This window comes from Ailuropoda melanoleuca, chromosome 6, assembly GCF_002007445.2.
Source record: "Ailuropoda melanoleuca isolate Jingjing chromosome 6, ASM200744v2, whole genome shotgun sequence".
In the NCBI taxonomy this organism is placed as follows: Eukaryota; Metazoa; Chordata; class Mammalia; order Carnivora; family Ursidae; genus Ailuropoda; species Ailuropoda melanoleuca.
Genome location: NC_048223.1, coordinates 13,949,869 through 13,963,205, shown reverse-complemented (window position 1 = coordinate 13,963,205; position 13,337 = coordinate 13,949,869). Strand labels below are relative to the sequence as shown.

The 13,337-nt window shown below is 39.6% G+C and overlaps 1 protein-coding gene across 1 annotated transcript in view; it reads right to left on the bottom strand.

The window, feature by feature from the left end:
- Positions 1-13,337, bottom strand: part of RYK (receptor like tyrosine kinase) — a 95,119-nt gene that overhangs the window by 48,010 nt on the left and 33,772 nt on the right. Inside the window, exon 3 of the mRNA XM_034661821.1 lies at positions 10,213-10,334. Within this exon, the coding sequence (XP_034517712.1) occupies positions 10,213-10,334 (122 nt within the window). The remainder of the gene's footprint in view (positions 1-10,212; positions 10,335-13,337) is intronic.

Here is a 13,337-nt window from a genome sequence, read left to right as displayed (position 1 = left end):
GATTGAGTCCTGCATCGGGCTTCCTGCTCAGTGGAGAACCTGCTTCTCCCTCTGCCTCTCCCTCTGCCTGCAGCTACTCCTGCTTGTGCGCTCTCTCTCTCCCTCTCTCTCTCTGTCAAATAAATAAAATCTTTAGGAAAAAAAAATAACCCACTAGCATCAACAAATATAGCCCTATTGCTAGACTGATGTTCATGGAAAAAACAGCTCAAACTGCAAAACAGCTGAAATTCGGAACAGCTGCCAACTTTAAGACCTTCAATGAGGTCTTATATCTCACATTATTCTTTGTACAGCCCAGTGGGGTCTTGATAAGAATGGTACCCCTCTCCCATTCAGTGGTCACAAGGGTGGTTTTGGTGGAAGAGCTAGAACTGGCAGAAGCCAAGGAGCAATGGGTTGGGGAAAGAAAGAGTCGTAAGAAAGAGGTTTACGATACCATTCTTTAAGAAGCTTAACTAGGCAAAATGGAACCAGGTTGGGGGGGGGAGGTGAGGACAGATTTTGAGGCTTTTCTTTCTTTAATGGGAGGTACTAAAACGTGTCTATATGTTAATGAAAAAAGCAAATGGAATGGGACATAATAAAGATGAAAAGAAACAGGAAAAGAGTATCATCCTAGCTTATACAGAAAGGGATTGGCTGGCGCAAAGGATGTCTATTCATGGATAATAAGCATTCATCCAACGAATTTAAATCCCCCCTATGAATGGGTCTCTTTTCACACTTTCATAATTGAATATCCCTGAACACTGTAGGGGTATACAAATATCATACTATTACTTTGCAGTTAAGATACATATACAAACAATTGTTAAAGGCTGTATTTGGTAAGTGCCATGTTCACAACAAAGAAAATGTTCTTGCTGCTGCATTATCACCGACTTAGTGGTACCCTGAGCTAGTCAGTCTTCACGCTTACCTTAGCACGCCACAATACTGTCACTGCCACCAGGGGGCGCTAGAGAGCCAGCTACACCCTGGCTGAATTTGGGCCAAGGAGCAGGCTTTCCAGCAATAACTCACTCACTAAGAGAATGCATTGGCTATATCCCTGTAGCCATGCTATCTTTGAACAGGACAATACATGAAGGCCAAGTATACAAAAGAAATTAAGCAAGAATTACACTGGAACCATGAGACTGTGTGACCCTTACGTAAATTATTAACTTTTCTGAATTTCAGTTTTTGTAAAATGAGGGTACTACGACACATTATGAGGATCAAATTGGATAATTAATGTAACACGCCCGTCAGTCTGGCACAGGTCCTCCCAATAAATGCAGACCCCAGTGGCATCAGCAGTCATTCCAGAGTAGCTACCCTACTGCCCCACTGCACTTCCCCATAAGCACAGCTTACTATTGACCCCAGAGATTCTGACACAAGCCTCCTGTGCTCTGCCAAGAACATTGCTGCAGCCCTTCTGTTCTGTCTTCCATCTTGGGACCCCCACGATTCCAAAACAGCCTCCTACACTCTTAGGCTTTTCACAATTGTCTTCCCCACCTTCTCCTGCAACCTGACTTTCCTCAGAAGTCATCTATTCCCCTATCGTTCCGTTCTTAACAATATCTGACCCTCAGGGCCTACACAGTAGGGTCATCATTCTTTTAGGATCATTAGGTCCTTTCTAGACATTCCTCCCTTGTGCAAAATCCCCTATATCCTGAAGCTCACAAATTCTACTCAAGATGGCTATTTCTCATACCATCAACATCAACAACAGACAGAAACTTTGCAGAGGCCTTGGCCCTTGGCTCACTTAGTCTCCTGCCATAGGTGGCTTCAATATTAAGTATTCAGTATTGCTACAAAATAAAGAATTACTCCAAACCAAAACAAATGCACAAATCCCACCCAATCAAAGATCCCACCACTATTTCGGATTCGTACAAAACCAGTTGTTTCCACCACTCTGATTCAGCCAACATTTATGAAGCACATTTGTAAGCCAAGGGCTGTGTGCAGAGCTAGAATGCAATAGCCAATTCAGCTATTTCCCTCCTCTCCAGCCCAGCCAAAGACTTGGTTTCACCTTCCCAGAGCTTGTGTTCCAAAGACGACTGTGTTACTCACACAGTCATTTTGGCATCCTCCTACCTCAGAGGGCTGCACCAGCACCCCAACAATCTCTAACTCTATTGCTGCCCAGCAATGCTATAGGAAATCACATCCCAGGAGAGAAGGGTGCTTCTACACAAAGATGGCCTCCAGGCTCAGGGTAGGCCCTTAATCCTGTCAGCAAGCCCTTCTCCCTCCCTAGTCTATTCATTCCAATCGTCACAGGACCTCACCACTTCACTACCTGTTACCCTCACCACTTCTTCACTCTTCAGACAAGGTCCTCATCTCCCTTGGCCAGCCCACAGGAACCTCCTGTCAATCTTTCCAGCACCAGGGAGATCTGTTAGAGAACTCAACCTTTGTTGAGTCCCAAGGAAACATATATCCTCCTCTCCAAATAATGAACTCTCTTCTCCTCGTATACTAGGTTCTAGCCCATTTCACCACCAATGGGATCTCGTATCATCCACTGGTCTCTCACTCTCTTATACCTTCAATCTCTCCCATATGCCCAATTACCTACTAGATATAGATATATATATATATATAATTTGCTGTCTCTTTTATTCCAGGTGTCAGTTACTGTAAGCAGAGGCACGGCTAACCACGGACCAGAACTTCTAGGAAAGCAGAGAATGGCAAACGGGGTCAAAGGGCCTAATGCCAATGCAGAGGGCAGGGGACAAGATTAGCACCCGAGTATCTCAGAGGCAAGGGGGAGGGAAATGAGCTAGTGAGTGGAGCTTGGTAGGAGGTTTGAGAAGGCTGACCCTTTGGCTAGAAAAGCCGCCTAGGGGAATAAGGCGTATGAAAGCACAGAAGCCTGCCCTTTGCTGGCTCCCTTTCTGGGGGACTATCTAAACATGGCAGGCATTCACAAGGCAGTTCTCTTCTCTCTCCGAAACCCTTATGATATTAATTTTTAAATTGCAGTTTCTCGGGTCGAGAACAAACTGCCAATTATCACTGTCCTATTTTCTTTACTTTGCCATGGATCAATATATGTGGAATATCACTTGCCCATGATCCTTTGAAGAAACAGATTCATAATCTACTGGAACAAAGGAAATCTGAACAGCAGTTGTTTATTAGAAAAAAGAGTGAGCCAAATATTTCAGGAAAGAAGCTAGAGAAAATGTAAATATTTGAATAAGCTAAAAAATAAACATTTTTGGTCATCTTCCCTTACTTGGAAACAAATGGCAATTGCAAATAGGCAGCTGATGAGTAAAGCCATTTCCTTCTGGAACACAGTACAAATTTAAAGTGAATACATTTGCCTATAGCCATATAGCCTTTTAATTTCTCTGAATTTTCCAGAAGTGCTGCCTTTTTCATAGAAATCCCACTCTGCAGGAGATACTGCCAGCTGGCCCCTGGGGCTGCTGTAGGAACTCTGGACAAGTTCCCTGCAGACCCTCCTGACAAGGATGAAGAATTCCTGAAAGCAGAGAACAGCTACAGAGTGGATGTGAGTTGGGGGAATGTTCTGCTATATTTTGGTATATTTTTGCCTTCCAGCTACCTAAAATATCTACTGACATTTAACAGACGCAGTGGCATGCTTTTTTCCCAGATATTAGAGAATGTTCTGGAATATAGAAGAAAACTAATTATTTGTTAAAACCACCTAGTAGTCTTTGCTTTTTTTGACCATGTGGTTTTGTGAAAGAGAAGAAATACCAGAGTTCTCATCCCACCTGCAAATGCAATTAACCAACGGTATTTAACAACCACCCACTAAGGCTATGTGACACAGATGTCAAGAATAAGATACAGCTTCAGCCTCTGAGAAGACCATAGTCTGTTTGGGAAGACAAAACAACCAAGTAAACACCGAAAAACAACACTGTTAGCAAAAGCTTTGATGTGTGAAAACTAATAAAATATCTACAGTGTGAACAGATGTATCAAGGAGAGCATGGAGAGCTTTGGAAGAAATATTTTACCTCCTGGCACACCTAAAAAGCAAGAACTGAGAATTTCTGATAAAGTGTTAGAGCATAGGATCTGTGGCCTTCCTCCAGAAAGTTCATAATTGTATCCCAGAGCCAACATGATCAGGTGAAAAACCCTCTGTGTCTTCTCAAGTGAAGGAGCCACATCTCTCTCTTGCCCCCTTGTGTGACCTTCCCATTTCAAGTCACCTCTACCTCCTATGTCTTCTGCTTCCACTACCTTATGCAAGACCCTGCACAAATCTGGGTCTTATTTTTTTCTCATAGTAACTCATCAATAAACCAAAATGTAACCATATAATGTATTTTTCGGTGATTTGAAAGAAAAACACTGCACTCTATATGTAGTGACAGAGAAAATATACCAGGATACGTTGCTCAGTGCTTTGCAGACTGCAGAAAGTATGCAGTATGTTACTTGTTAAAATACACACACACACACACACACACACACACACACACACACACACCTGCTTATCTGCGTACAGACTATCTTTAGAATGAGAGACAGGAATCAGGTAACAGAGGCTGCCAATGGAAGGGCAACTTGGTGTCTAGATTGGTTGGGGATGGTACTAGCAAAGAACAGAGGATTTATTTTTCACTGTATAATTATGCCTTTTGAATTTTGTATCATATGCATACATGATTAGCCAAAAGATGAATTTTTAAAATAAACAAAGTTCAATTACTCAACTGTGCTAAAATTACCAAAAAGATTATGACCTAAAACTGGAATTAGGGGTTGCAATGGTGGCCAAAGCCTAAAACTGGATTAACACAAACATACTCCTTAGATTTTTATTATAAAATATTTTAAGATAGAAGATGATTACTTTTCCCTAAATTCTAAATCCTGTCACAGATGAACTTGTGAAATTAGTTTAGCTATATATTCAATCTATGAATTCCATTCATGTCTCCAAATTTATAACTTTACTCACAGTGAAATACCTGACAAATCTCTGGTGGACAACTGGTGTCAAGTGTACCCAGCCTATGTTTCACACTTCTAGAAACAGGAAGTTCACCATTCCTAATACATTCCAACTTTAAAAAGCTCTAAGCACTCAGAAGATCCCTGTTTGTTGAGCTGTGCCCTGTGGCCTCTATCTGTGCATCTCTTCTGTGGTCCATAAAAGAGCACCTGTAACTAAGCCCCAGGCACAAGGAACACAGAGATAGATAAAAAGGAGTCCCTCCCTTTGAACTGCTTTATATCTATGAGGGAGATAGAAAAGAAGATCAATCATTACAATATTCTTAGAGTATGACAAGCACTATGAGGGAGGAAAGAGAAGGGCTGTGGGTGCAGAAAGGAGCACCAGACACAGCCAAACGAGAGGCGACACCAGGTCTGAGATTTTATGAGATGAACAGGAGTTCATGAGGTAAAGAATGGGGAAAGGGTATTTCTAGCAGTGCAAACAACAGCAATGTAACAGAGTCCAGGGCATTCAAAAAACAACTAGCTGAAGAGGAAGTAGGAAAGAAAGGCAGAAACAACATCACGAAGGCTTCCTAAGAAATCAGAACTTTATTCTGGTGGCAACTGAGAGCCCTAGAGTAGTTTTGGGGGGCAGAGGGTAGGGGAGTGCAGCAGCAGTGCAGCAAGAAGTCAGTCCAGAGGCAAGGAGACCAGTTAGAGAACTATTTCCATATCTTGTTAAGAAACAATGAAGACCCAAACTACAGATGGGCATCAGGTCCAGAAAGAGGTAGGAGATGAATTTAAGGTATAATTATGAGAGACAATCAACTGTACTTGGTAGGTGCAGGAGAAGTAGTATAGGGCCCCTTCTACGGTTCTGGCTAGATGTGTAAATAGGGGGTGACGCCCTCCAACAAGTCAGGGAACTTCTCTCTGTCTTCCCAGGAATATCATACCAGCAATAGTAGCTCAAATGGGCACTAATGATGGTATTTAAAACCCGCCACAGAAGTAGTTTAGAAATTATTTATGAGGAATTTAGAAGGACCACAGAGCTACAGCAGGGTGCCTCCCGACCCAACCTGTGCCCAGGCCAGTACAAATATATGTATTCATCTAAATCCTTTCAACTATGTAAATTCATCTGAACCCTCTCCCCTCTCTACTCTCCTCCACTTCACCTTCCTCTTGTGACAGGCTCCTGAAATTCCTCAGACATCCACTATTGGCAATATCAGATCCCTGAAACTCACTGCAAATAAAAACATCCAATGTACGTGTATTTTTAAAAAGGAATGATTAAGAGAAGGTTTAATTCTGTTTAATTCTAACTGCCACATGCCACACTGACTTTTTATTCACAAGTCACTACTCATATACTTGCCCAGGAACCATTCTCATGATATATCATTATTTTTTCCTAAGTGGGCCCAGAAATAATCACACCCTATTCAAGGTCAGTAGAATAGTAGATTCTCTATTTCATTAGATTTTTCATTACTTCAAAATATATGTATTATTTGTTTTTATATTCATCAACATTAAAAGTAGGAAAAGTAACAAAGGATTAAGTATCAATTTTTTGGAGAATATAAGAAGCTTCTCTGCCTGAAAGATGTTCACAGAAACACTGGATCTCAGAGTAGCAAGGGAACATAAAATTCAAGACCAGCTCCTCCACAAATGCTTAAATTCCCATTCCCTCTACAACACTCCCACCAAATATTTACCAAATGTGGATCTGACTTCTTCCAGTGACAGGAAACATATTAATCTCTTCGACAGCACTGGCTAAAAAGTGAAAACTAATTCTAAACACAGATGCAGAAACTAGTAGTTAAAAGCATAAGGAATGGAATTTTTTAAATATAATTTCATAAAATCTCCCCACAATTACTTATTCATTATAAAGGAGAAAACTTTACAGTGGAGAAATCTAGAGAACTGAGTGATCAGAGATCACTAGTAATAGGACAAGATGACATCATGTGCACTGTGAAGGACAGCATTTTTGTGGTGTTACTAGCAAAGAAACATTCCTGAATCTAATAATGAGGAAACCTCAGGCAATTCAAATTGAGGGACATTCTACAAAATAACTGGTCTGTGTGTTTCAAAAATGTCAAGGTAAAGACACACAGAGAAAGGCCAAAGAACTGTTCCAGATTAATAGACAACTAAAGGTACACCAACCAACTGCATGCATGATCCTGAATCAGATAAAAAAAGAACTTTATGTAAAGAAGATCGTCAGGATAACTGATGAAATGTGAATACTGTACATTAGATAATAGTATTGTATCAATGTTAAGTTTCCTGATTTGATCACTGTATTCTGGTTATATAAAGAATGCCCTTATTCTTAGGAAATATACATTGATGTATTTAGGGCAAATGGACAGGATGCTTGCAATTCACTTTCATACAGTTCAAGAAAAAAAGTGTGTGTGCATGAGAGGGGGGAGAAAGAATGAATGACAGAGTAAGCAAATGAAGCAAACCAGTAACGATCAGTGAATCTGGATAAACGATATAGGAGAATTCTTTGTACTATTCTTGTAATTTTTATGTTGGAAATTATATCAAAATTAAAAGTTATCCCCACCCCTAAATAATACAGCCACACAATGTTATGTAAGAATACTGGAAAATGTGTTAGCGCAATTTCCTTAAAAGAGTTCAGATGCCTACTCATAGAAACTGACGTATCTCAGATTAAAATGTCTCATGTGAACCTTTTCTGAATTATCTGTACCTTCTGACACTTCAGTATAGCCAGGTTACCATTTACTGAATGTTCTTAATTGTTTCACATGAATTTTCTCTCTTGATCTCCGTTTTTGCAGTTTTTGCCCTAAAGAGATCAATCCACCACTAAAAAAGCAGGCCCGTATTTGGAAACCCCAAGGCAACAATGTTGGATAGTTGAGGTGCTCCAGACGACAAGGCACATATGTTTTACCCAGAACTGAAGCTAAGTCAACTTGAATTGCATTACTGCAGCTGTATTTTAATGCCTGTATGTATATGTGTGTATAATGTGTATAATGTTTCTGTAATGTATGCTTGAATATATATATAGCTGATCCTTGAATAATACCGGTTTGAACTGCACAGGTCTAATTACATGGATTTTTGTTTTATAGTACAATATTATAAAGGGATTTTCACTTATGATTTTCTTAACATTTTCTTTTATCTAGCTTACTTTATCGTAAGAATTACAGTATATAATATATATAACATATAAAATGTGCATTAATTGACCATTAGTAATTAAGTTTGGGGGGAGTCAAAAGTTATACATGGATTTTCGACTACGGGGGACATCAGTACCCCATAGCCCCCACGTTATTCAAGGGTCAACTGCAATAATAATATGAATATATGGATGGTTATATAATCATTTTTACTCATCTGATTAGCAAACAACTATGCTTAAAATATTTAGTGTTAATAAGTGAATTAAAGAAATAAGCACTCCTATTCACTTGGTAAGAAATGCTGGTTCATTGGTACCATCTTGGGAGAGGGAAGGGAGAAATAATTTGGCAATGTCAACCAAAATTTTAAACATGCACACTCTGACCCTGGCATTTCACTACTCGGTGATAACTTACTACCCAAAAACAATACCACAAGTGCACAAAAATTTCTCAATGTATGTATATGTATACATATATATACCTATATATACATACATACACCCAAGTACACATTCACACACATATTTTTTGTTTCTACAGTCATCAATAACAAAGTAGAAACAGCAAGAAAAGATGAACTGCCAATTATTTTTACTACCCTGTACCATGGATTTTGCCTGGCAGATGAAGTGAAGGAAACTATCTCTAACAGTGAAAGGAAGCATTGTTTGAAATGCTATCAAAAATCCATGTGTAAATGAGGCACTTAAGAAATAATCATATATCATATATCCATACAATATCATGCTATAAAGACATTAAGGAGAATGAGTTAAATCTATAAATAGAGAAATTGAAAGATGCCAAAATACAGTATTAAGTAAGGGGGGAAATACTGTACAACAGAGGTATGATAAAATATCCTTTTTGTTTAAAAAGATTTTTTAAAAATGAGTTTGAAGTATATCAAACTTATAAACAATGATTACTTTGGGGTGTAGATCTACAAAGTCTCAATAGTTTTAAAAATAATTCTATTAATACTTGAATCTTCCTAATACTCATTACCATTTTCTAAGTAGATAAAAAGATCTATATTAAAGTCATCAAATTTAAATGACTTTGCAACAAATATCAGAAAAGACACCACCGTGTAATACTTAAAAAAAAAAACTCGAAGAGATTTCAGTAGCAAAACTATTTTTATTTCCCAAATAAAATCCTATTCAGTTTATTATAATGCTAATAAAAGAAATTAAAGTTGATTGGAGGAGGTGGGCTCTAACCTCAGCCCCCGCTCTTTGATCTATGAGAAAACTTACCATGCTCACGGACGTCCAGTCAGAGAAAATGTGAAGGATTTAGCAACAAGTAAGCCAGGCAAAAAGTCCCTTACTATTAAAGAAGCTTAGCCACAGCACACATGGGTGCCTGTGTCTGTTGTATTCCACTTTTACCATTTCTCCATGAATGGCAGAACTGTACCCATTCCATCAAACATGTTCAAAACTCGTATCTCCCCAATTTCCCCATCCTCCACTCCTGTCAGTTCACAGTAACAGCAGTCATTAGCAGATCCAACTGCTCCCTCTTCAAACTAGATCTACATCCCTGCTTGAAAAGCCTGAAAGGATGTAAGCGTTCTGTCATTAGCTAGTCACGTAAATGATGGCTACCTTCATTTTAAAGGACTTGAGAAAGTCTAACAACAGAATAGGCTAAAGAGGGGCACCTGGGTGGCTCAGTTGGTTAAACATCTGCCTTTAGCTCAGGTCATGATCCCAGAGTCCTGGGATCAAGCCCCACATTGGGCTCCCTGCTCAGAAGGAAGCCTGCTTCTCCCTCTCCCTCTGCTGCTCCCCCTGCTTGTTCTCTCTTGTTCTCTGTCAAACAAATAAATAAAATCTTAAAAAAAAAAAAAAAGAGAGAGAGAGAGAGAGAATAGGCTAAAGATTTAAAACATAAATCTGAAAGACCCAGCACTGCTACAAGCCCACCACGCACAGACCCTTTTATACAGACGGCAGCCCATCCCTCAGATATAGCCCTTGCATCGGCCTCTGGGCCTGAGTGGTCCTGTCCTGGCATCTCTGGTTGACCACTCTCTTACCTTGGACTTTGCATGCCAAGTGAAGTGCAGGAAATTTGTCTCACTGGGTACTAACAGGTTAAAGGATAGAGCATAGTGACTAATAAGGTCATTTCTCACATAATAAAGTTCTGCATCAAGACCTAGAAAAAAAGAGAAAAAAGAATTAAACACCTAAAATGCACTCAAAATCATTAACCATCAGTATTTCAAATACAAGTAAGAGTGAAAATAATATGGATGTACAAATGTACATCATAAATGTCTCTCACATATGCTGTCTAATGAAGCAGGTAGGACACTGGGCTTCACTATCATCAATAAAGAAGAACAACCCAGGACTCAAAATAATTAAGTAGTTATCCAACTAATCACAGGTATGCTAGATCCAGAACTCTGGAGCCACTCTTCTGAGTGGTCTTCTGAGGACCAACGTCACTTCCTTTCGGACACAGTCCTTCTCAGAGTAATGCCTACAAACAAGGGCCCCTTCTCCTCTATAAATTGATGGAGATTTAGGAAGAGAGATTCAAAATAGAAGGGAGAAAGACATGCAGTTTAGTGAAAACACTAGTTTGACCCAAGGCCTCAAGACCCCAGCCAGGGATGACCTCCCTTTCCTCATTGGCAAAGACATCCTGGCCACTCGCTCTGACAGCATTTACCATCATACACTCACACTAGTTGCCACATCAACACATGTCCTCTCCCCTACCTAGACTACAAAGGTGGAGAACACCAGATTTCTCCTCATGTTCTCAGGACATTTCTCTGCACAAAGCAGATGCTCAGTAAACACCTATTAAACAAGCCAGTTCTGCAGATAAAGCAGAAATAACTGAGACACCTGAGAAATGGTGGAGAAGCAACTCCCAAGTTTCACTTACTCCCATATCACCTTTTCCATCAGGGCCACACCCAACCTCCAACACATACCACATTCTCCAATTCTGTCATTCCCCTTCATCCTACCTGTACTTAATATTTCTCTTTAAAATTGATTCAATTTTTTAAAACAAAAATTTTAAAGACAAAATTTAATCACTATCTTGAGTGGAAAATTAGTTATTGTGAAAAAAAAAATACACGGTAGCAAAAAAAATCACTTAAAAGGAAAACAAAGTATTGCTAAATTCTAGCTAAATACTGGTGCCTAGCAAGGCAGTGAGTGAGCTTGACTGAGTCCAGCTCACTACTTAGAAAAAAAAGGGAGGGGGGTATTAGCAAGTATTTGATATAAGTAAAGAATCAAATAGAAGCTTTCTCTATGAGGGGGAATGAACCATGAGAGACTATGGACTCTGGGAAACAAACTGACAGCTTCAGAGGGGAGGGGGGTGAGGGACTGGAATAGGCCAGTGATGGGTATTTAGGAGGGCACATATTGCATGGTGCACTGGGTGTTATACGCATATAATGAATCATGGAACTTTACATCAAAAACTAGGGATGTACTGTATGGTGACTAATATAACATAATAAAAATTATTATTTAAAAAAAAACTAATGATATGTTGGCTAATTGAACATAATAAAAATAAATAAAAAAAGAAAAAAGGAAAAAACTAAACCATAAAACACCATGCTATAAAAAAAAAAAAAGATGCTTTCTCTATGATAATCCAAAAGAACTGAATGAATAAAAGCAGGGTTACTAACCCAATCGAAATACCAACGACATTTTTCAAAGAACTGAAACAAACAGCCCTTAAATTTGTGGAACCAGAAAAGACCCCGAATTGCCAAGGAATTCTTGAAAATGAAAAACAAACCTGGGGGCATCACGTTGCCGGATTTCAAGCTGTACTACAAAGCTGTGATCACAAAGACAGCATGGTACTGGCACAAAAACAGACACATAGACCAATGGAACAGAATAGAGAACCCAGAAATGGACCCTTGGCTCTCTGGGCAACTAACTTTTGACAAAGCAGGAAAAAACATCCAGTGGAAAAAAGACAGTCTCTTCAATAAATGGTGCTGGGGAAATTGGACAGCTACATGCAAAAGAATGAAACTTGACCACTCTCTCACACCATACACAAAGATAAACTCCAAATAGCTGAAAGACCTCAATGTGAGACAGGAATCCATCAAAATCCTAGAGGAGAACATAGGCTGCAACCACTTTGACATCGGCCACAGCAACTTTTTTCATGACACATCTCCAAAGGCAAGAGAAACAAAAGATAAAATGAACTTGTGGGACTTCATCAAGATCAACAGCTTCTGCACAGCCAAGGAAACAGTCAAAAAAACTAAGAGGCAGCCTACGGAATGGGAGAAGATATTTGCAAATGACATTACAGATAAAAGTCTAGTACCCAAGATCTACAAAGAACTTCTCAAACTCAAATACACGGGAAACAAATAATCAAATCAAAAAATGGGCAGAAGATATGAACAGACACTTTTCCAATGAAGACATACAAATGGCTAACAGACACATGAAAAAATGTTCAAAATCATTAGCCATCAGGGAAATTCAAATCAAAACCACACTGAGATACCACCTTACGCCAGTTAGAATGGCAAAGATAGACAAGGCAAGAAACAACAATTGTTGGAGAGGATGTGGAGAAAGGGGATCCCTCCTACATTGTTGGTGGGAATGCAAGTTGGTACAGCCACTCTGGAAAACAGTGTGGAGGTCCCTTAAAAAGTTAAAAATTGAACTACCCTATGACCCAGCCATTGCACTACTGGGTGTTTACCCCAAAGATACAGACGTAGTAAAGAGAAGGGCCATATGCACCCCAATGTTCATAGCTGCATTGTCCACAATAGCCAAATCATGGAAGGAGCCGAGATGCCCTTCAACAGATGACTGGATTNGCCTTCATCAGATGACTGGATTAAGAAGATGTGGTCCATATATACAATGGAATGTTACTCAGCCATCAGAAAGAACGATTATGCAACATCTGCAGCAACATGGACGGGACTGGAGGAGATTATGCTAAGTGAAATAAGTCAAGCAGAGAAAGACAATTATCATATGGTTTCACTCATTTATGGAACATAAGAAATAGGAAGATCGGTAGGAGAAGGAAGTGAAGAACGAAGGGGGGTAAACAGAAGGAGGAATGAACCATGAGAGACTGTGGACTCTGGGAAACAAACTGAGGGCTTCAGAGGGGAGGGGG